General features: G+C 42.1%; 9 protein-coding genes across 9 annotated transcripts; 6 read left to right on the top strand and 3 right to left on the bottom strand.

Annotated features, from left to right (window-relative positions):
* Positions 1 to 281: 281 nt before the first annotated feature.
* RET1 (DNA-directed RNA polymerase III core subunit RET1) lies at positions 282 to 3,731 on the bottom strand (the record flags this gene model as incomplete). Its single annotated transcript, XM_018878121.1, has 1 exon — positions 282 to 3,731. The coding sequence occupies one exon, from the start codon at positions 3,729 to 3,731 to the stop codon at positions 282 to 284; it is 3,450 nt and encodes a 1,149-aa protein (XP_018735457.1).
* Positions 3,732 to 5,045: 1,314 nt separating this feature from the next.
* ASI1 (putative ubiquitin-protein ligase ASI1) lies at positions 5,046 to 7,565 on the top strand (the record flags this gene model as incomplete). Its single annotated transcript, XM_018878122.1, has 1 exon — positions 5,046 to 7,565. The coding sequence occupies one exon, from the start codon at positions 5,046 to 5,048 to the stop codon at positions 7,563 to 7,565; it is 2,520 nt and encodes an 839-aa protein (XP_018735458.1).
* A 752-nt stretch (positions 7,566 to 8,317) lies between these two features.
* On the top strand, positions 8,318 to 9,940 carry AWJ20_1260 (uncharacterized protein; the record flags this gene model as incomplete). Its single annotated transcript, XM_018878124.1, has 1 exon — positions 8,318 to 9,940. One exon carries the CDS (start codon positions 8,318 to 8,320, stop codon positions 9,938 to 9,940), a length of 1,623 nt encoding a protein of 540 aa, XP_018735459.1.
* A 748-nt stretch (positions 9,941 to 10,688) lies between these two features.
* On the top strand, positions 10,689 to 12,038 carry DIT2 (Dit2p; the record flags this gene model as incomplete). Its single annotated transcript, XM_018878125.1, has 1 exon — positions 10,689 to 12,038. The coding sequence occupies one exon, from the start codon at positions 10,689 to 10,691 to the stop codon at positions 12,036 to 12,038; it is 1,350 nt and encodes a 449-aa protein (XP_018735460.1).
* A 54-nt stretch (positions 12,039 to 12,092) lies between these two features.
* Positions 12,093 to 14,549, bottom strand: POP1 (Pop1p; the record flags this gene model as incomplete). Its single annotated transcript, XM_018878126.1, has 1 exon — positions 12,093 to 14,549. One exon carries the CDS (start codon positions 14,547 to 14,549, stop codon positions 12,093 to 12,095), a length of 2,457 nt encoding a protein of 818 aa, XP_018735461.1.
* Positions 14,550 to 15,433: 884 nt separating this feature from the next.
* On the top strand, positions 15,434 to 15,670 carry AWJ20_1263 (uncharacterized protein; the record flags this gene model as incomplete). Its single annotated transcript, XM_018878127.1, has 1 exon — positions 15,434 to 15,670. One exon carries the CDS (start codon positions 15,434 to 15,436, stop codon positions 15,668 to 15,670), a length of 237 nt encoding a protein of 78 aa, XP_018735462.1.
* Positions 15,671 to 16,034: 364 nt separating this feature from the next.
* ALG9 (dolichyl-P-Man:Man(6)GlcNAc(2)-PP-dolichol alpha-1,2-mannosyltransferase) lies at positions 16,035 to 17,771 on the top strand (the record flags this gene model as incomplete). Its single annotated transcript, XM_018878128.1, has 1 exon — positions 16,035 to 17,771. The coding sequence occupies one exon, from the start codon at positions 16,035 to 16,037 to the stop codon at positions 17,769 to 17,771; it is 1,737 nt and encodes a 578-aa protein (XP_018735463.1).
* A 225-nt stretch (positions 17,772 to 17,996) lies between these two features.
* On the bottom strand, positions 17,997 to 19,124 carry ADE12 (adenylosuccinate synthase; the record flags this gene model as incomplete). Its single annotated transcript, XM_018878129.1, has 1 exon — positions 17,997 to 19,124. One exon carries the CDS (start codon positions 19,122 to 19,124, stop codon positions 17,997 to 17,999), a length of 1,128 nt encoding a protein of 375 aa, XP_018735464.1.
* A 1,445-nt stretch (positions 19,125 to 20,569) lies between these two features.
* On the top strand, positions 20,570 to 21,493 carry PHO13 (Pho13p; the record flags this gene model as incomplete). Its single annotated transcript, XM_018878130.1, has 1 exon — positions 20,570 to 21,493. One exon carries the CDS (start codon positions 20,570 to 20,572, stop codon positions 21,491 to 21,493), a length of 924 nt encoding a protein of 307 aa, XP_018735465.1.
* Positions 21,494 to 21,884: the final 391 nt, after the last annotated feature.

A 21,884-nucleotide genomic window follows, 5' to 3' on the forward strand; every position in this document is an offset into this window, starting at 1 on the left:
TCTATAGCTTATAAATAAACATCAAATTCAGATAGTAGCGCTAAGATTTATATTTTCAAGATACGTAGATTACACATTTTCAGGTGAGGGAAGCTGAAAGTACCTTCTAGTGTATCCAGACGGTATATAAAAAAAGTCGCCGATCGATGCGTGCAAACTACTACTAGGTAAATTAGCTTGTGGTTTACAAGCAAAACCTCTTAGGGACATACGGTTGGGTCAAGATCTGAACCCATATTATTATAATAATATGCAAATAATCTATTAAATAAGGAGTTTTTTTACTTAAAAACGTCATCAAGTTTGAGCCTAGGGGCGATGTTCATGGCCATGAGTTCTTGGAAAAGAAGTTTGGCTGCATATGGGATTGTGAGTTTAACGACTGTTTCACTGGTTCGACAGGAAGGACACCATCCATTATAACCCATCAGACCACAGGTCTGACAAACATCTACCTCGAAAGCGTCAGAGGAAATCATGAGACGTTCCAACAACAACTGCGAAGCACCGTATGCAATTACACAATCACGTTCCATCTCACCGAGACGAAGACCACCATCACGGGATCTACCTTCGGTAGGTTGACGAGTCAGTACAGCTCTGGGACCTCTTGGACGGGCATGCATTTTATCCATAACCATGTGCTTAAGCTTTTGATAATAAATAGGGCCGAAGAAAATATACGCTTGAAGACACTCTCCCGTGATTCCCGAATACAGCATGTCTTTACCGGAGTAGCTGTACCCCTTTTCAACCAGGATTTTGGACATATCTGCTAGCTTGGATCCTCCAAAACATGTACCATATTGCAAAGACCCATCTAATACACCGGCCTTTCCAGAAACCAACTCAATCATTTTACCTACTGTCATACGAGAGGGGAAACCATGTGGATTCATAATGATATCAGGACAAACACCTGAATCACTAAACGGCATATCTTCTTGTTGGACAATAATACCACACACACCCTTTTGTCCGTGACGAGAGGAAAACTTGTCACCCAACTCTGGACGACGAGTTTGTCGTAGCAACACTTTGACAAGAGGCTGTTCCGACTCTGACGATGAAAGCATCACTTTATCGATGTAACTGGGCTCTGGCGCTTTATAGTTCATTGGCGTTGGTCTATATGCGTCCATTCCAGCTTGTCCATTTTGAATTGCTCCATTGGGATTGATCAGATTTTCACCTGCGTTGACTGGGACTGATTTGTTGATATAAGTTTGACCGGTTTCAATTCTAGCACCTACTTCTGCCAAACCGTCGGGTCCAAGAACCTCGTGTTGGAAAATTGGAACTGTGAATTTCTTCTGTTTGGGACCAATTTTTGTTTCAGCAGAAATACCTTCCAAACGATCTGATGTTTGATTGGGATATCTTTTGAGCACAGCAGTTGCTTTTTTCATGACTTGACATCGACCAAAACCACGGTCGATAGATGACTTGTTCAGAACGAGAGCATCCTCAATATCGTAACCAGAATAACTCATAACTGCAACAGTGGCGTTTTGTCCTGCTGGCAGCTTATCATAGTCAATCAACTCTATGGTTTTAGTCTTTACCATTGGCTGTTGTGGATACACCATAAGATACAATAATGTGTCGATACGGTTAAGTTGATTATAGGCGATAGCCCCAATAGCTTGTTTACCCATTGCACATTGATAGGTATTACGAGGCGATTGATTATGATGAGGATATGGAATCAAACCAGCAACAGCACCAAGTACTGTGAAGACTTCAATCTCAAGATGCGTGGTTTCGGAAGTAACGTCAGGCTCATATAGCGCAATATAACTATCGTTTTCTTCATTACAGTCCAGGTATTCTACCAGTCCTTCCTTAAGGAAATCATCAAACACCATTTCACCAGCTAGCAGCTTCTTAAGGTGATGATCTTTGACTAGTGGTTGACCATTAGTAACAATGATAAGGGGTCGACAAATTCTGCCACCATCAGTAGCAATATGCACGGCATTGTGATGATGGTTACAGTACACACTAATAAACTCCGATACCTTTCCTGTTCTTCTCAGTTGTCTGAAAGACTTGACAAATTTAGATGGAAATCTGGTAATACCTACAGGAGTACCGTTCAGATAAACACCATATGTTCCAGGTGAATGCAGTTCGTGACCTCCAATAATTGAAATGTCTTCAACACCCAATACCATACAGCATTTACGAATTGGATCTTCTTCAACATCAGTTGTGATATGTGTCATGAGAGCCAGATTTTTAACCAAACCACATGCTTCACCTTCTGGGGTATCAGATGTACATAACATGCCAAATTGCGAAGGTTGCAAGGCACGAGGCCCTGACACTTTTCTTGACTTCTCGAACTGAGAAGAAATACGTGTCATCATACCAAGAGCTGATATATAACTGAGTCTACTTAAAACATGTGTGACACCAGCTCTTTCCATCTTGAATCTCTTCAGAGACCAGTTACCAGTAGAAATAGCTCTATTCATTCCCATAGTGATGTTACTGCTATGAATGGTGATGTTAAGAAGAGCATCAAACTCATTTGTACGATTAGGCTTTTTCAAAACCTTGTCAATGTTAGCCTTGAAGTCACTATTAAACTTTTTGAATAAATCTTCGAAAAGAAGTGACATCAACTGACCAGCCAGTTCCAATCTTTTGTTTCCGACATAATCTCTGTCATCTACCATCTTTGGATTAGCAATGGCCATTAACACGCGTCTCGTCATAATAGCCATATACAAGGCCTTTTCCCGGAAATCGAGATCATGGACTGAGATATGTGCGATAATAGTAGTTGCCAACGCTTCCATACCTTCTTGCAATGCCGTCAGCTTAGGTGCATTGAGTCTTCTGACGGTCTTGACTTTCGAACCGAGGTATTCCAAAGCTTGTTGCTGGGTTTGAACACCAAGTTTAGAGCACTCTTCAAAATTGATAGCAAAGGACTCTTGATAAGTGGCATCGGGACCAGCGACCAATTCCATGATTTCGTGATCAGTCACAATACCGGCTGCTTTAAGTACCAATACGATTGGGATCTCTTCACTGACAGAGTTGTGTTTAAGATATATCTTTCCATTTTTCGTTAAGACATAGGTTTTGGATTTTCTCTCGTGCGTAGAACTGGTTACACTTGCTTGAACGATGCCTTTCTTCTCATCAGTCTCGACAATAATTCTGTTTTTACTCAGCTGTTCTTGCACAAGAATAACCTTTTCGGTACCATTAACGATAAAATATCCACCAGGGTCTAATGGGCATTCGTCTAACTTGGCCATTTCTTCCTCAGTTTTATTTGTTAAAACACACTTTGAACTTCTTAACATGATAGGCATTCTTCCAATCTCTAAGTTTCGGTGAACAACAATCTTCTTTCCTCTAGTATACTCAACATCGACAAAAATGGGCGCTGCATAAGTCAAATCTCTCAATCTACATTCATGAGGAGTGATATCGTTACTGAAACTATGAACATCTTTTCTTTGAGGAGTGCCCACCTTAATATCCAAATACTTTAGATAAAACTCGGGGTCAACGTCACTGAGGATTTTTTCATTAGCTTTTACAATTTTCTTCAGGTCAGTTTCAATAAAATAATTGAAAGAGTCCAGATGTTGCTTGACTAATCCCTTGACTTTCAGAAATGCTGGCAACAGATTCCACTTATCTTCAACCGTATTGACAGCATCTGTAAGTGCTCGTCCTTTATACATTGGCTTCATGAGCTCATTCATCGAGTCCTGTTAATGTTAGATATACGTCCATATAATCAGAATCTTACTCATTTAATCTTTTGTCAGCTTGACCATGGAGCGAGCCAACTAAAGGTATGAGGGCTGTGAGACCAGTCTTAGCCCCACCGAGTCTATAGGCGATTGTAACCTTTAAATAGGTTTCTCACTTACATCCGCCACAGCGGGCTCTGAATAACTTGTTCTGGCTCCAGTCTTCCTCTTTTTTGGGCCCATTTTTTACTGTACAGCTCGTAGTCGATTACCAAGCTTGCGTTCACAAGCTGTTTTTCATTCAGGTTGGATATGCACCCAGGATATTTTTTTTCGGGGTTGGTGACCTGCGTATCGTGTCACGTGAAGCATCTTGCAGGGTCCAAACATGAAGGTATCAACGGTGTGGATTTTGTCATTTAACTCAGTGAAGAAAGAAACAATATGGCAAAAAGATTCTTCAATTTGATAAAAAGCCTATGGACGGTGAAAAGTGATAATCGACAGTACAAGATCCGCAACGCTAACAAGAAATTCGGGGATGTAAAGAAAGAAAAGTGAGAAAATGGTGATAACGAATGCTTTTCCATCAATACCAGCATTCCAGGTATCGATTATGACTTCGGTTAGACGACGTTGTTTTAATTGCTGACGTAGACGCTCATTTTCGGCCTGAAGAACAGTGCAAGCAGTGGTTAGCGCCTGTCCACGTGCTTCCCACGCCGAGCAAGCACCTTTAAGTAGAACTATCTGGCTCATCAGATTAGTGCATTCTTCAATAGCATTATCTCTTTCCTGACACACCCTAACATGGTCTTTTAATAAAAGCTCATGCAAATTTTTGCTTTCCTGTGGTCCTGTTGAATTAATTGTATTTGACCCACTCGCTGGTGAAAACATTACTGATTGTAATGTTGCTGGAATCTAGGGATCTATGCGTCGTTATGTTTTTTTTTTGTTTACCAACCCATTGATGATAGATCAGATATGCATCAGCATATGCAGGGTCCTAACTTAATAGCAGATCTTGTCAGGTGGGCCCTGCTACCAGTAGAGGAGTCCGGAGTTAGTTTAGCCATTTTGAATCAAGACTTTAGCCCAGACCGAACGAAAGAAAAGCTGAATCCCATAGATTCTAGCTCGGCCCGAGTACGGTGACATTAATCTAACAACAGGCAACAGCGGCTCCGGGTCTTTTAATTCGAACCCCCATATAAGCATATTTGTAGGGATCTTTTACCCCACGGCCTGCCGGTTGTCACCAAAGCGGCATGATAACATTAGGTCAGAGTGAAATCAATCCTCTACTGATACCGTCACGCAATGGATGCTATGGAAGCGATAAATTTTTTGGCTACCGAGTATCTATTTGGAGGGCGGGATTCTGGCTCTGCCACGATACAGTCTGGTTCCGCAGGTATTGATGATGTTACTTCCAGTAGTACAATAAGTACAATAACTGTAACCGGGGATGTGTCTCAGCTCAGGGAAGCTATAGCGAGCTCTCTTATTAGCCCGACTGCCACCTTGGCAGCTTCTGCTACTCCTGTTATAACTGGTGAAGTCGTTGCTTCAAGTTCAGAATTTGTATTGAAAAGAATAGCCAAGTCAGTAGGATTTAAAATAGCTAAGAAGTTGGCGGAATCGGGCGCACCTGATAGACACATTTCATCTCTGATTTCTTACTTGGTTTCTCCTTTTGCGTTGCTTTGTATTGGCATGGCAATTATATTGAACCGTACTGTAGTATTTGCGACTACGAGACGACCAGCCCCTTTGCCTTTAGTCTATAGGGTGATATTGCGGTCTATTGCTATATACATGCTAGCTGCCCAATTAAATCCTCTGCTACGGGCTCTAGCTTGTTCAAATAACCAGTTGAGAGAATTTGTACTGGATAAAAGCAAAACCGGAGGATGGTTTATTGGAAATATTTGTCGGTCTATACTGGCTCCGCCTCTATCAGGTCTTAGAGGACATCAAATTTACGCCGTTCCCGATTCTTATGCCAAATCTTTGGCCCACAGTCTTTCTCCCAGAAAACTACTAGAAAGGTTCAACATCCCTTGGTTTTCACCAAAGACGACTAAAGTCCATTATGTTTTAAGCGAGAGTGAAGCTAATTCATTGTATTTATTTTGTCCCGCTCCAGCAGATACCCTTTGGGATTTGTATCGTGCCATTTGTATCGGTCACTTTATTGAAACATTCACTAGTGTTATTCAGGGACTGATTCCTTATTCAGAGACAGGAATGACACTGTTTGAGTACTCTGTCGCATTTCAAGAAGTGCAATCATTTGCTCAGCTTTCACCAGAGATTCTCGTTCTTTCGATCATTTCTGCTTTATCACAAATTGCATTCCACCTCCAGGGGATGGTCAACTCTTACAGATACAGACTTATTCCATCAGCTTTTTTCGGTTTAACTTTCATGTCATATTTAGCATATGCTGTTTACAATGGGAGATTACTTTATTTCCCATCGGTTTGCGTTATTGGCTATGTTCCACAGTTGGTGGTCTCAGTTGTGGTACTTGTATGTGGTATTATCTACGGATTAGCTTGTTTGGTTGCAGGTGGTTCGGAGAATATGCAGACGTCTCTCCAGTCCATTCATATTGATCTAAATGATGATTTCTATACTTGTCTTATGAAGTTGGGAGTCATTTCGCTAACATCGGCTACAAAGGCTACATACCTTACTGAAGCACGCTCATTATGTGCTCCATTGGCCACATGGATCGAGTACGTCGATGAAGGTGGTCTTGGTTCTGCTATAAACAATCACAAGAACTCAACTAAAAGTCCCTATGACATTGAGGTTAACGGCCCACCAAGTGAAAAGGGTTATTACACCCCAGCCAAAAAGCTAAAATCTGCAGATGGGGATCCAAGACCAAAAGAGCTGAAATTCAATTCTTCAAGTAATTTGCTTATGAGGGTCATGACTGCTCTCAGGATGGCACAAGCATTATTCACAATTTCCGTTCTCATAGTCTGGAAGTTTCTTAGAATTGTAACTTTTAAGTTAGTGCCGTCATGGACTAATCAGCAGGGACGAAGCCGTGCTGAGGAATTTGAAGCAGCGCTTATGGCTGTCAGAAACAATTTTATCTATGCAGACTTGAATGATGAATATGAAGGAGGCTACTTGGATCTTCTCAACGGAGAAACCCTACCTGAAATGGACGATTCAAAAGATTATGACCCAAACGACGAGTCAGAAAGTGAAGTAGAAGGAGGTTATGAATTCGAAAGTGACTATGCTTCGTCAGATGATGAGGATAACAGCACAAAACAAGAATATGTCTCTAATGTGGCACAGCTTAGAGTACCTACAACCGCTCAACTGGCTACTGGTGAAAACGAGCAGCCTCCGGCGTCACATACTTCCAAGAAGTCATCTATTAATGAGTTTTACGATCTCGTAGTATCTACACCAGATTACTTTTTATCACTCATTGCACCAAAAACATCTGAAGAAGCTGAAGAAGTAGAGATATTATCTCGACATCTATCTAGCGCCAAACCTGGTCCCTTAACGAGAGCTAAATATCACGACTCAAATCAGGAAGATGATCTCCGAGTAATTCTACAGGTTCTCCGAGACCGTCGCAAGCCACGGGAACAAGATGGTGATCACGACGATGAAGATAGCACCCAAATTAGAAGCACAATATGCGTGGTATGTCAAACGGCACCGCGTCAAGTCATTCTTTGGCCATGTCGGTGTTTCGCTATCTGTGAAGAATGCCGAGTAGCACTAGCGTTCAAGCATTTTAAAGGCTGCGTCTGCTGCCGCCGCGAAGTCGACTCCTTTAGCAGAGTGTATATTCCATAATTAAGCATCTCCGATCAATCAGATCAATTTTTTGAAGGGTTTGTGACCACCCTAGCGCATGACTGCTGGCTTTAAACAATACCCGAGATCCCCCACTATTATCCCCTTAGTATATAGGCATTCCAACATTTCCGGGAAGTTTAAGCACAAAACACGTAATACCGTTTTAAGAGTAGGAGATTAGAGACACGGGATCCAGGGCAGAGCCCCAGATTCAGGTGACGTTAGCAAGCGTGGGGTGCAGCAGATAGGAGGGTCCTTCTGAGGTTTGCCCCTGCATTACATGTGAAACTCATCTTACCTCGCATCTTAGCATCTGAACTGCATGTGAAACAAACTTAAGTGGCTGCCATAGAAACTCACCAGGACTGGGTTAATCACCGAAGCAAAATTTCGACTCCTTTAAAAATTGGTCTTCAATTCATTCTTTCTCTTATCTTCTTGATTAAGACCCAGAATTCAAGGTGCACGTCAGTTCCGCTCCCCATTGCGGGGTTGATGAAGCCTCTCAAGTCTCTTAGATAAAGTTCAATATCAATTGGTTCATATCCATTTTAAGTTGTTGAATACGGCTGCCGACAGCCACCATTGTGTGGGGTTGCATGCATGTGGCGGGGCAAGAGCGAAGTGCCTGCATATTCGGTACAAGATAATAACCGACGAATGCAATGAGCAGGTTTAAGAAGACGAATGTTTCCACCGATTTTGATCGATTCCTTTAGCTGACAAGTCGATAGTGGGTGATGTAAAAGATGTTGTCAAATGCTTCATTCATTTCATTGGAACAGCCAATTACGGTGACGACGATATTCACAACGATTGTCGTTCTTGTAGTGTCTAGTATCGTAGCAGCATATGCCTATGAGCTATATCGCGAATATGATTATGCTAGAAAATCTAAGAAGCGTGGTCTTGGAAAGCCATATACTGTAATGAACAGGCCCTTTGGTATTTTCAGCTTTCTAAGATTGATGAAGTCAAGTAAACACAACAAGTTGCTTCCCGAGATTCGTAGAGGCTTGGAATCGGTTCCTCGACTTACTTTCCGTGCCCAGAATATGTTTACAGTCAACATCATGACTCAAGATCCAGAGAACGTGAAGTCGATTCTTGCTACAGATTTCAAGTCCTATTCAACAGGTCTTCGATATAAGCAGCTTAGCCCTCTTCTTGGAAGGGGTATTTTTACTTCAAACGGCGATTATTGGAAACATTCGAGAGCGATGCTAAGACCGCAATTTTCGAGAGAAAGAATATCACATCTTCATTTATATGAGAAGCACGTACAAAAGCTTTTGGATATCCTGAAAAAGGGCCCCGATGGTATCACTGACACGGGAAGCGGTAGTTCTTTTAATGAAGATGACCATGCGGGTCTTGTTGATGTTCAGAACTTATTCCTCAAATTCACAATGGATACATCGAGTGAATTTCTGTTTGGCCAGAGTATGGAATCGCTATCGCCTCATGATAGTATTTTAAGAACCTCGAGATCAGAATACAAATCCTCTGATTTTATGAAAGCTGCTGATTTTTGTAGTAAGACATTGGCGAACCGTGCCCGTGCTGGCGCCTTGTACTTCCTGTTCAACAGCAAGGAGTTTCGAAACTGTATTAAGACCGTCCACGATTTTGTTGATGATGTTATCACAGATACATTGAATAAAGAAAAGAAAGGAGATGATGATGCAACAAGTTTCTTGGAAGAGCTTTCTTTACAAACTCGGGACCCAATCGAGCTGCGGTCCCAAGCACTAAATGTACTACTTGCTGGTAGATCCACAACCGCTGGCTTGCTATCATTTACCATCTACTTATTAGTCCGTCATAAGAGAGTCTTTAATAGACTTAGAGGGACAGTTTTGGAGGCATTTGGAACCGACGAAGAAGCTATCACATATGAGTCCATTAAACGTTGCACATATCTTCAATATGTGCTTAATGAGGCGCTTCGTATCTATCCCCTCGTACCACTAAATGTAAGGTATGCAATCAAAGATACTTCATTACCGAGGGGAGGTGGTGAACTGGAAGACCAACCGGTATTTGTACCTAAGGGAACACAAATTGTGTATCCAGTTTTCATGATACACCGCCTCAAGCAGTTCTGGGGCCCTGATGCAGAAGAGTTCCGTCCGGAAAGATGGTATGAAAATTCCTACCATACCTGGGATTTCCTACCGTTCAACGGCGGTCCCAGAATTTGTATTGGCCAGCAATTTGCTCTTTCTGAGGCCTCCTATGTGATCGTTCGTCTCCTGCAAAATTTTAAAGACATCACGACTAGCCAGGATGTTCTCGACCGTGAGCTTTTATTGCGGGCTTCTGTATCTACCAACGTATATGGGGGTGTATGGGCCAAATTTGTCCAATAATATATAATATATATAGTAATGAAGAATTTGAAGTTGACATGTTGACACCATCCAGGTCGGGATTAATTAGTAAAGAACTAGATGTGGTCCATATCTATTCCACAAACTGAATCTCGTTTATGAGATATGGCTTTGGAAGTTTGGTACTTATCAAAGTATCTCGTAGATAAGTTGAATACATGGATCAACCCTAGTGGGGAAAATGCGCCGCCAATCTTGATCTGAGATTTAAACGTCTTTTTGACACAAAAGTACGGGGTAATGCACATTTGGGACGTATATGCATGCAAGATTCAAGAACGGATAGCCACTTACCTTCTAGCGTACTAAGCATAAATTTAGCGTCGTCTCGTCCTTGTTAGTTCCACGTCATTTCTAACTTGCAACTAGAGTCTTCGTGTTCTAGCTTTTAGAATTCTATCATTGGGCTTTTGAAATGCTAGCTGGAGTGGGCGCATACCTGCCCTTAAATGAGGACAACGGTCTTGTCATAACGCTGGCATATCTGCTACTTCTTTTTCTATTGACGGGTTTCATTAGTGGACTGATATTTGAAACCTCTCGAGAAATAACATATAGAAAGGGCAGTAAGAGAAATAATTGTAGCCTACCATGGACTAACTTGAATCGTCCGTTTGGATTAAAATCATTCTATTCCCTCCTTCGCGGCAGTAAGAAGAACAGGCTTCTTGAGGTGATTCGGAATGGAGTGGAATCAGTTCCCAGGCTGACGTTTCGTAGCCAGACTATGTTCAGTATGAATATTGTTACACAGGACCCTGAAAATGTAAAGTCAATCCTTGCAAGTGATTTCAAGTCATACTCCACGGGTCTGCGTTACCAGCAACTGTCCCCACTACTTGGCAAGGGCATCTTCACATCGAATGGCGCATATTGGAAACATTCCCGTGCGATGCTAAGACCACAGTTCTCAAGAGAAAGGATCACAAGGCTGCATCTTTATGAGGGTCATGTTGTAAAGTTGCTGGATATCTTAAAACAAGGATCGATCGCTATAACTGATAAGGGGAACACGCTGAATAGTCATGAAAGTGATGGAGTCGATGGACTAATAGACGTACAGAACTTGCTTCTGAAACTGACCATGGATACTTCTACTGAATTCTTATTTGGCCAAAGTCTAGATACGTTGTCTCCTGATGATGCCATTCTGAAAACCTCGCGATCGTCATACAGGTCCTCGCAGCTCAATAACGCATTTGATGTTTGTGGCAAAACTTTGGCAGACCGTGTGAGATCAGGGAACTTGTATTTCCTTTTCAACAATAGGAAGTTTCGTCAATGTACAAAAACAATTCACAATTTTGTGGATGATATCATATATGACACTTTAAATGGTAAAGGAAAGAACTTGCCGTCTGAGAAAGTGCCGGATGAGGCAGTGGACGAAGGAGCAAGCTTTCTCGAAGAACTTTCATTAGAAACTCGGGATCCCATTGAACTGAGATCTCAAGCACTGAATATTTTGCTTGCAGGAAGAAGCACTACAGCGGGGCTGTTATCGTTTATGCTTTATTTCTTGGTCAGGAATAAATCAGTTTGGAACCAATTGCGGGAAACTGTTTTGGCCACTTTTGGTACTGATCCAGAAAACATCTCATATGAATCAATTAAGAGATGTACATATCTTCAGCACGTCATAAATGAAGTTTTGCGTCTATGCCCGCTAGTGCCAGTCAATATGAGGTGTGCAATCAAAGATACAGTTTTGCCCCGGGGTGGAGGTGAAGAGGAAGATATGCCCATATTTGTACCCAAGGGAAGTTTAGTTATCTACCCTGTATTTCTTATTCACCGTTTAAAACAGTTTTGGGGCGAGGATGCGGAAGAATTTCGACCAGACCGGTGGGCTGACAACTCCTTTCACACTTGGGACTATATCCCATTTAACGGTGGACCCAGAATCTGTATCGGGCAGCAGTTTGCGCTGTCTGAAGTATCATATGTGATGATTCGTCTGTTACAGACCTTCAAAGATATAACGACCACACAGTCGGTACTCGACAGAGAGTTTCTGCAACGAACCAACCTTTCTTCAAATGTTCTCGGAGGCGTCTGGGTTAAATTTATCGAATGAACGACTATATATAATAATTCAATATATCTACATAATATCAATAAATAATGAGACCTATATTTTCACCCAACGTGCAAGGCGTACTGTGGATGTTCCAACATTTCGCACGAGGCAATAGTTGCTACTCTTTTTGGCATGAGTATCGAGAATGCCACCTATACCCGTTCCACACCCGCTGGCAAGGTTGAAGTCACCGGTGGTAATATATCCTATGAGGTCATCACAAGAGGGACATGGCAAACTTTGCTTCAAATCAACCTGCTGTTTGTTGTTTATGGCATTTACAACAAACTCCCAGACAGACTTCGCTGGTATGCGATAAATCCGGGCTCTGTCGTGAGGTGAGCCCCGCTGTATATACTTGATATGAACAGTGGTTATCGGCAGCAAATGACTTTCCCCAGAAGTAGTAACGCATCGTTCGACTGTCTCATCGTCCACTAGTAAAGAATCATTGCCAGCAACTGAGGTAGGTTGATCATTGTCTGGTGAGTCAGATTTATTCTGAACAGCTGCTAGAAATTTCCAATCACACAGAAAAGGGTTACCATGTTCACCAAGTCCTGTATTTCCAGTTTTTATTTTGTCGAAAGCAACGCGCTTTGCGGGTGGCCTACCATTCCATTTAGCAAAAGCTTCCTTTCCTTTTACCAAATTCACAACATTGCCAACATCAGTATCAGGGAAGTCGTCAGGAAAGTGTGCCCTTCCATGTTCATAAGAAATCTGATGTTCTTGAGTATACCCCGATACTTGAACTTCAGGGAAGTGCATGAGACAGAACCAGATTGGTAAAATCCATCCCCAAGGAGCAAGTAAAGTCCAGCCATCTTTGGTCTTCTGGCGCATAAGAATAATCGGGATTCTGGGATCATTTGTCTGCGGGCTGAGGTGTTTTCCCGGCTCATTCCCTGCTTTCCTCTTGTATAGTTCTTTTAGAGTCAATTGGTTTGTAACAGACCTTTCCCTTCCTTGTATGCTGAACAAGCTGGATGTCTTTGTTACATCTTCGTAAGGCCAATTACCGAGCAGATCGGCAAGAGGGTCTTCGGAGCTTTTGCTCGCTTTCGTTAGCTGAGGTTTATGAGGTGGATAAAATAATCTAGGATCATGAACTGCGAAAGACAACACTGCATTCTCTGGTAATGATGAGGGATTAGCTAATCCTGCGAGAGATCTCCACAGTTTAGAAACCTTCGAATTGTGGTCCGCACATCTCAGGATTGAAATCAACGCATTTGTACTCTGCGGTCCCAAGAGTTCTATAGAGCCTATTGAATATCTGCAGTCGTAGAATGTAAGATTACCACCACCAATATCATATTCGTTCTTTAACCGGGTCAGCAGGTCGATAGTAGCAGGTGCTATGCTAGGATGTACACGGACAAGGAAAGATGGTCTATGGGTTTCACCTTGGTCATCTAAACCTGGTCTATTAAAATAAATCAGTCCAGGGCCAATTGGTTTATCAGAGTCATAAAGCGTACCTTCCCAGCACCTATATCCATTAGTGAAGCGGCTTTGTGTGATGTCAGGATTGTAGGGAGTCATTTTACCAGCAAGGCGCCGCAAGATGTCCAGCAAAAGATCCTGCAATGCACTTTCTATTATGAAAGTAGCGAAATAGCTTTTATCCCAAGCTAATGTACCAGCTTTGGGTCCAGCAAAAGCGGCAGCTCGGTGAGTAGCACGGTAGCATTTTTGAGTGGGTGTTTTTGGAATCGAATACTGCCATATATTCTCCATGTGACATCGTTTAGAATGCCATACATGAGTGGGTAGCCATACTTTGTCCTTTTGGCGAGACCTGAATTTAGGCTTTCCTTTAGGCGCTATAGCTAACCTGTTGATGCCCGTCAAATCAGAAGCAATGCCGAAAAACTTGTCCGTTTTATTTGCATTAGCAATATCAGCTTGTTTCTTATTCTCAGCCAAGTTATAAATAGTATCATCTATACTTTCCTCTAGGCCTAGCGGCTCGACCGAACTTGCTTTTAATTCATGATCCTTCAACTCTCTATCAACATCCATCTCATCTACATCAACTTCTGCATCCATTTCTTGGCTTGCTGATTTCATGATTTTTGACGCTTCCTTTTGCTTCGCCTTTCTCTTCAGCTTGAGTTTTTTCTTTTCATTAGGAGAGATTGTACTAGCCAATCCATCGTTATCATTCTGCATTTCATATGCTGCCCTCTCTCGCATTCTCTTTGGCACCCGTTTTACATTGTGACTCGCAGTCCGTCTTCGTAATACCCTTGGTAAGGACTGAAATATTCTTTTCTTGCCAGAACTTTTAGAACTGAGCATTGCACTTTCCAATCGCTCAATCTCGAACTGCCTCGACTTTATGAAAGAAGGAACATCTAACCTGCCGTCCACCAGTGCATCGTCCGTGTTCTGGGCAATTATCGAGCGAGCTTGCATAAGCTTCGCCCTTTTCTGTTTTCTCCTGTCGTGGCCATTAGGAGCATAGCTCACGTCCCTTTTAGAAGACGATTCAGGGGCCATTCTTGCCCTAATGTTTATCGAAAAGTTGGATCAACGCGCATCACGGATTTTCTGAAATTTCGCTGCATAGCCGCAGTGATCATCTATCACATATAGTGTGAATAGTATATTGATTTACCTCGTCATCTGGCGTCAGCTACATTCTTTATATAGTACAATTCACGACAAGTTGGAAGATGGGGTTTACTACTGAGAAACAGATCACAATCTTGCTCGTCCCAATTAATACATTCTTTCAGGCTTATAGATTACCTAACCGCTATCGTTATCAACTTCCGCGCCAGCGGGCACTAAGGGCTTTCGTCTGATTGGCCACTCCTAACCCTGCTTCACGACATTTGACATTTCTCTTCTTTACATAGAGCATATCGACTAGGAAAGGAGCCTCGATATATTCTTTATTTATACACAACAGATCATACATAATGGCTCAAGATTTACCACCCCAAGGTGGATATGATCCTATCCAATGGAAGGTTAGTATTCAATGATGGTATTGGTAGTAGTGATCATTCATGATACACGATCAAGGGATTGTGATTGCAGGACTGTAAGGTGACTGAAATGGAAGAAGTCTAAACCTCTGGCATTTATACAGTGTCTGATTTTCTCGGCCATATAGTGTACTTGTTTTGGCACATTGTGGATATAGCTCTGTATCCGATTTATCATACAATGCCGACCCGTGAAGTCGTTTCCTCCTGTTAAAGTCAGCCACGGTCCATGGTTGACATTGACGGTAGTAGATGACACTAGCTACAGTCCATCTTTTAGTCTCAGAATCATTTTCTAACGTTTTATAGCGTAACTTGCCCTCCAGAGGTTTTAGACCATCTATTTGGCTCGCTGGTCTGGTTGGTGTCTGTTCATATGGCTTCTACGTTATGATTCAAGGAATTCATGAACGTAACGAACTGGCCAGAGAACGTGCTTGGTCTCGTATTTATCTTCAACCCGTATTAGAAGCTGAATCTGATCGAGATACTGTTCGTCGACACTTTGCTCGTATTGCCCAAGAAAAGGAAATCATGAAGGACGTCCCAGGTTTTGATGCCGAAGAAAGCGTCTACAACGACAAGCGTTTCCGCACTCCTTCCTTCATCGCAACTCCAAAATTCTAAATAGCATTTTTAATAATATAAACGGTTCATGTTACCATCAATGATCTTGAAGCTGCGCTCTGTCTTTCGGCTGATCATTAGAGACTACTTAAAGGGAGCACAGCTCCTTTGGCTAGGATCAGTCTAAATCTTATACAACTATTTATTTGATCCATTAGTGAATTAGAACTGCTGATTGTTATAAAAGTTCCAGACTTGAGCTAGGCTTTAATGAAGATATACCTTAGTGGAAGAACGTTCTCCGATGTTCATGCAGACTTCGCGCCGTACGTAATAATCACATCCCCCCTGAAAATAATGGCTTGTCTTGTATCAAGATAAACTAAGCCAAAACAAAACCTGTATATAGATAGAACAGGCCACAATGGTTCATTGGTCGTCCGTGTTTATAGCATGTCTTACAGTCAGATTGATATGTGCTCGATTTTCAATTATACCTGACTGCGATGAAGTATTCAATTATTGGGAACCTACACATTTCCTTACTCATGGCTTTGGTCTTCAAACATGGGAATACTCACCAGTGTATGCGATTCGAAGTTGGGCTTATGTCGGTCTTCATGGTCTTATTATTAAGGCTCTTTCGTATGCTATTCCATCTGAAAGGCCTAATGATTCTGTGTTATTCTACGGTCTAAGAGCAGTGTTTGCTATTTTTTCGGCATTTACCGAAGCTAAACTGTACGCTGCTCTTAGTAACAACATCTCTAGGCGAGTAGGGTTCAGCTACCTTGTCCTTTCGCTTCTCTCAAGTGGAATGTTTCATGCGTCTGTTTCGTACCTGCCCTCTTCTTTTGCATTGTATTTTGTGACGTTGGCATTGGCCAACTTTGTTGAAGACACTGGGAGATCAGGAGCAAAGAGCAGCAGCCAGTTGATAACCAGAGGATTTACTTGGTTGGCTGTGGCCGGACTATTGGGCTGGCCCTTTACTCTTGTTTTGGCATTGCCTTTTGGGCTAAGATTTACTTTGAAGTCATTTTTGGGTAAATCGTATTCGAAGTATTTTGTGACTGTGGTTAAAGTCCTTCTATCTAGCGGATTGATCTTGGCTTCCATTGTTGCAGTTGACTCAATCGCTTATAAAAAACTGGGTGTTGTGGTACCGTTCAATATTGTCTCTTACAATGTACTCAATTCTGACGACAGTACCGGACCAACTATTTTTGGAACAGAACCCTGGACTTATTACGTGTTCAACTTGGCCATTAACTTCAATGGCGCGACCGTCCTTGCTTTATTGAGTTTGCTTGCGCCACTGATAAGTCGTCGTCCTCAAAATTCTGCTTTCTACTTATTGACTATTATTTCACCCTTTTTCCTTTGGCTGTCGATTTTTATTTCCACTCCTCACAAGGAAGAGCGGTTCTTATACCCTGTCTACTCATCTCTGCTGCTTAACTCTGCCCTAGGTCTAGAGGTAGTCATCACAATAAGCAGTAAAATTCTTGGTTTGGTCGGAATTCGCTGGACGCATCGTGGTCGATTGATCGGAACTGTGGTGGTGATCGCAATCTCGATTGTGTCTCTGTCACGGTCACTTGCTCTTAGTATTTATTACAGCGCACCATTAGACGTGTATGATCATATTCCTTACGAGGCAAATGCCACTTCTATAACTAATGTTTGTGTTGGTCGCGAATGGTACCGCTACCCTTCCTCATACTTCCTCGCCGAGAATCAGCGACTGAAATTTGTAAAGAGCGGATTTTCAGGGCTATTACCAGGGGAGTTTCAAGAACAACAAGCTGATACGACGCAGGCAACGAAGTACTGGTGGGATCTTGTTGGAACCTCGGCTGTGCCATCTGGAATGAACAACCAAAACCTTGAAGACCATTCTAAATACGTTGATATTAAGGAATGCGACTACATAGTCGATACTAATTCCTTTTCAGTTGATAGCGAAGCAGGCGAAGAGCTGTATATCACCGATAAGGAGAATTGGCAACCAATATACTGTGGAAAATTCTTAGATTCTTCAGCTAGCAGTGGCATCGGTCGTGTCTTGATGCTGCCTCCACCTCTAGTAACCTCCACCAACACCAAGCTGGCAGGCCTGTACTACTGTCTTATGAAACGGATATCATCCGAAAATTGATTTAAAATTTGTAAGTCTCTCTAATCTACATTTTGTTGGGGAGTGCCAAAGTACCCTCCCAGTTAATTAATATAATGATGCATCATCAGCTCTTTGAAGTTAGGACTGAAAAGTCTCTCCAGCAAAGCGAGAAGAAGTAAATGGTCCAGGGCAACCCCAGCCACTGAAGACTCAACTAATAACAAGGGATAATAATAGTTTACAGTCTATTTCTAATAATGTTGTTTAATTTCTAGTAAGCATGGACTCTCTACCTGGACCGACACCAATCCACTCAACAGGGACGTTGAGGAATTTTTCAATGTATTCGACATACTTCTTAGCGTTCTCAGGGAGATCGGAGAAGGTGCGGCACTTGGAAGTATCGGACTTCCAACCAGGAAGAGTCTCATAAATGACTTCGACCTTTTCTAATAAACTGAGATCAGCGGGAAAGCTAGCAAGTTCCTTGCCATTGTGTTTGTAACCAACAGCAACTTTGAGCTCAGGAAGTTGGTCCAAAACGTCCAACTTCGTGATGTTAAGCGAGGTGTAACCATTAATCAGGGTAGAAAACTTCAACACCACAAGGTCGAGCCAACCACAACGACGCTTACGACCGGTGGTAACACCAAACTCGGCACCAACAGTCTGTAAGTGCTCGCCGATCTCGTTAAGTTGTTCAGTAGGGAAAGGTCCGGCACCAACTCGCGTAGTATAGGCCTTAACGACTCCATAGATATTACGGAGCTTTTGAGGTGGGATTCCTAGGCCAGTACAAACACCTCCAATGGAAGTGTTACTGGAAGTAACATAAGGATAGGTACCAAAGTCCAAGTCAAGCATAAGAGCGTTAGCACCCTCGATCAAAATACGTTTCTTAGCAGCCAAAGCATCGTTCAAGAAGGGAATAGCATCAACAACAAAAGGACGTAATTCATCAGCATACTTCTTATATTTAGCCAAATCAGCTTCGACATCAAACTCGAATTCACCATATCTCTTTTGACGCGAGTCAACCAATCTCTTATATCTAGTGACGAACTCCTCCCACGCACCTGGCTCTTGAGACACCAAGTGGTGCACTCTAATACCACTTCTACTGGCCTTAGTAGAATAGGTAGGGCCAATACCCTTACCAGTGGTACCAATAGCCTTATTTGAAGTGCTGAGCTCCTTCTCTTTCAAACCATCAGCAATTTGGTGGAAATCAAAAACAAGGTGGGCACGATCAGAAACAAATAGACGGTCTCTGCAATCCAAGCCCTTCTTCTCGATGTTTTCCAACTCAGTGAAGAAAGAGGGCACATGGATAACCACGCCCGAACCAACCAGATTGTTACAGTTTGGGTTAATTAAACCTGAGGGCAACATGTGGAAATCATACTTGACACCGTCAACAACAATAGTATGTCCAGCGTTATTACCACCCTTTCAACAGTTAGCACTTGATATTTATATAAATTTTTCAGATTGCTAGTACTCACTTGACATCTGGCACAGATATCGATGCTGTCACACAAAATATCGACAAGCTTGCCCTTTCCTTCGTCTCCCCACTGAGAACCCAGTACTACGTCAGCCATTGTATCAGAGGTTTAAGTATTATTTGAAAAATCCGAAATTCGGTGAAAACTTTCGTTTATTAAAGTCTGCTAATAATTTATTGAAGTGGTAGGCGGTTATGCTTACACTTTCAACGATTGCTATATAGCTGACTGGATCCAAAGACGCCAGTAAGATCAAAAAAACTGTATGCGATCTATGCTCCTTTATATATTTTTGGGCTGAAATTGGCCCTTACCTCTGGAGCGCATTGAAATTTTTCGCATCTTCGACCTTGCTTCGGTGCAGACAAAGAGTCATTTACCGCAGTATTCGTACGGCTTGCTTCGGCAAGAGCAATGACTCAGTCTGTGAGCATTCACTAAATGAATTCTTTTTTTTTTTTGCTGTCATTTCCTTAAGCTGATGGTTGAGTACGATAGTTGCCTTTATGGCCGCTACAATTGAGCTTGATTAGATATAGAAATATAAATAGGCAAGTAGAAATTGTTGGGAGCAGGGACGGACGCATGGTCACCGAAATGGAAGATCGGCAAATAGATAAGATAAGCAAATTTAGCATCCACGCAATCGAATCTAAAGTTTTTTTTTTTCGGATTCAATTCAATTCAAGATTCGTCTGGTCAGCAAAAAGTTTTTTTTAAAAAAAAACCATTTCGATGAGGTCATGATCGTTAATCTTGATTGAGAGTGATGTGCCTAGAAATTTTGCCATTCCTTCATCTTATAACTGCATGATGCTTGATAAGGTTTGGAATCTAAAGTCTGTCGCTTCATTAGTGAGATAAGAGAAAAGACTCACGATTAATTACCCTCGGATCAGAAAAGTACTAGTTTTATATACAATATAATATTTTGCAACATTTCACAAATCAATGGAGATGAATTTTTTGCGGAATCTAACAGTCTTTAAGTTGAACTGCGTCGCATTTTTATCCCTACAGCATGTAACAGTTCACCCTTGGCAGAGAGTTTTAAATCGTGAAACCAGGAGAAGACAAGCCTGAAACGGAAAACAGTTCCCTAGAGTACCATTATACATGTCGCTTCCTATCTCTCTAACCTAAAAATATCTCAACTTAATTGTTATTAACAGCCTTTTCCATCTTAATCTGTAGAATCCGGGTAACTTTCAGTTTCACGGTACACTCCAGCCCGTTGGTTCCTGACTCCGACATAGAGCACAAGCAACAGCCAAACAGTTGAAAACACAGAAGCTTGCCAAGAAAGATTAGTGAAATTTAGAAGACAAAATGACTGTCAGTAGTAATAAGATTACAACTGCAGCCGAGGTGGAATCATTTCTGAGTCAATATGACGACTTTTTGTTTGACTGTGACGGGGTGTTGTGGCAGGGAGATGTGTTGCTTCCGTCAGTAGTGGAGACTTTGGACTTGCTCCGATCTCAGAATAAGAGACTGATTTTTGTTACAAACAACTCAACAAAGTCACGCCAAGCTTACACAAAAAAATTTGCCAAATTCGGTTTGACTGTGACCAAGGAAGAGATTTTTGGCTCATCATATTCGTCGGCCGTCTACCTTAGCAAAGTCTTAAAGTTCCCGAAAGATAAGAAAGTTCTGGTTATCGGAGAAAGTGGAATTGAAGAAGAACTGACCAATGCAGGCATCCAATACATTGGAGGAACAGATCCGGCTTTTAACAGCGAAGTCCCGGCCGACGGGATTGATAAACTTGAGCACGATCCTTCTATTGGAGCAGTTCTCTGCGGTCTCGATTTGCATATTAATTATTACAAGATTGCACATGCCATGATGCAGCTCAATACCCCGGACCAGGAGACCTTATTTTTGGCTACCAATATCGACTCTACATATCCATCTCATGGAAAACTTCTGCCTGGTGCAGGAACCATTGTTGGCACTTTAGAGACTTGCACTGGCAGAAAACCAGTGGCGCTAGGAAAACCTTCTTCTGCCATGATGGATTGTATTAAAGCTGAATTTGAGTTTAATCCTGAACGCGCATGCATGGTCGGCGACCGCCTGAACACGGATATGGTTTTTGGCACTAAGGGTGGTCTTGGAACTTTGTTTGTGCTTACTGGAGTCGACAACGAGGCCTCTATTTTTGCTGAAAACAGAGTTGCTTCTCCTAAATTTTACATTGACAAGCTGGGAAGTCTTTACGAATTGTTGCATGGACAAAACAATTGATAAATCGCTCCCATTTAGCACAATTACTTAGATCAAGAGACAACTATAGATAAAAGATATAAAACGGGTTAACGGAACCAATGGGGTCCGTGTGCAAACCGCCAGAGCTGCGTCCATATATTGCTAATTGAGTAAAGTTAATTATGCAAGATACAAGTTCTCAGGTTTCGCCAACGTGGGTTTGACCCGTGTTAAACTTTGAGCGTCTGATGGTAGTATCCTGTTTTCGTGTTTGATGCGCTACCTTCAAACGATGCCTGAACTCACCGTGTACGATAATGAGTAGCAACGTAGACTGAGAGAGGGGCAAATGATATCCTATAATGGCGATATTTAACATGCTCTCAAAATGGAAAAAAGAAACAACCGACTCCAAGGTTGATATATAGTT

Source organism: Sugiyamaella lignohabitans, chromosome A, assembly GCF_001640025.1.
Source record: "Sugiyamaella lignohabitans strain CBS 10342 chromosome A, complete sequence".
Lineage (NCBI taxonomy): Eukaryota > Fungi > Ascomycota > Dipodascomycetes > Dipodascales > Trichomonascaceae > Sugiyamaella > Sugiyamaella lignohabitans.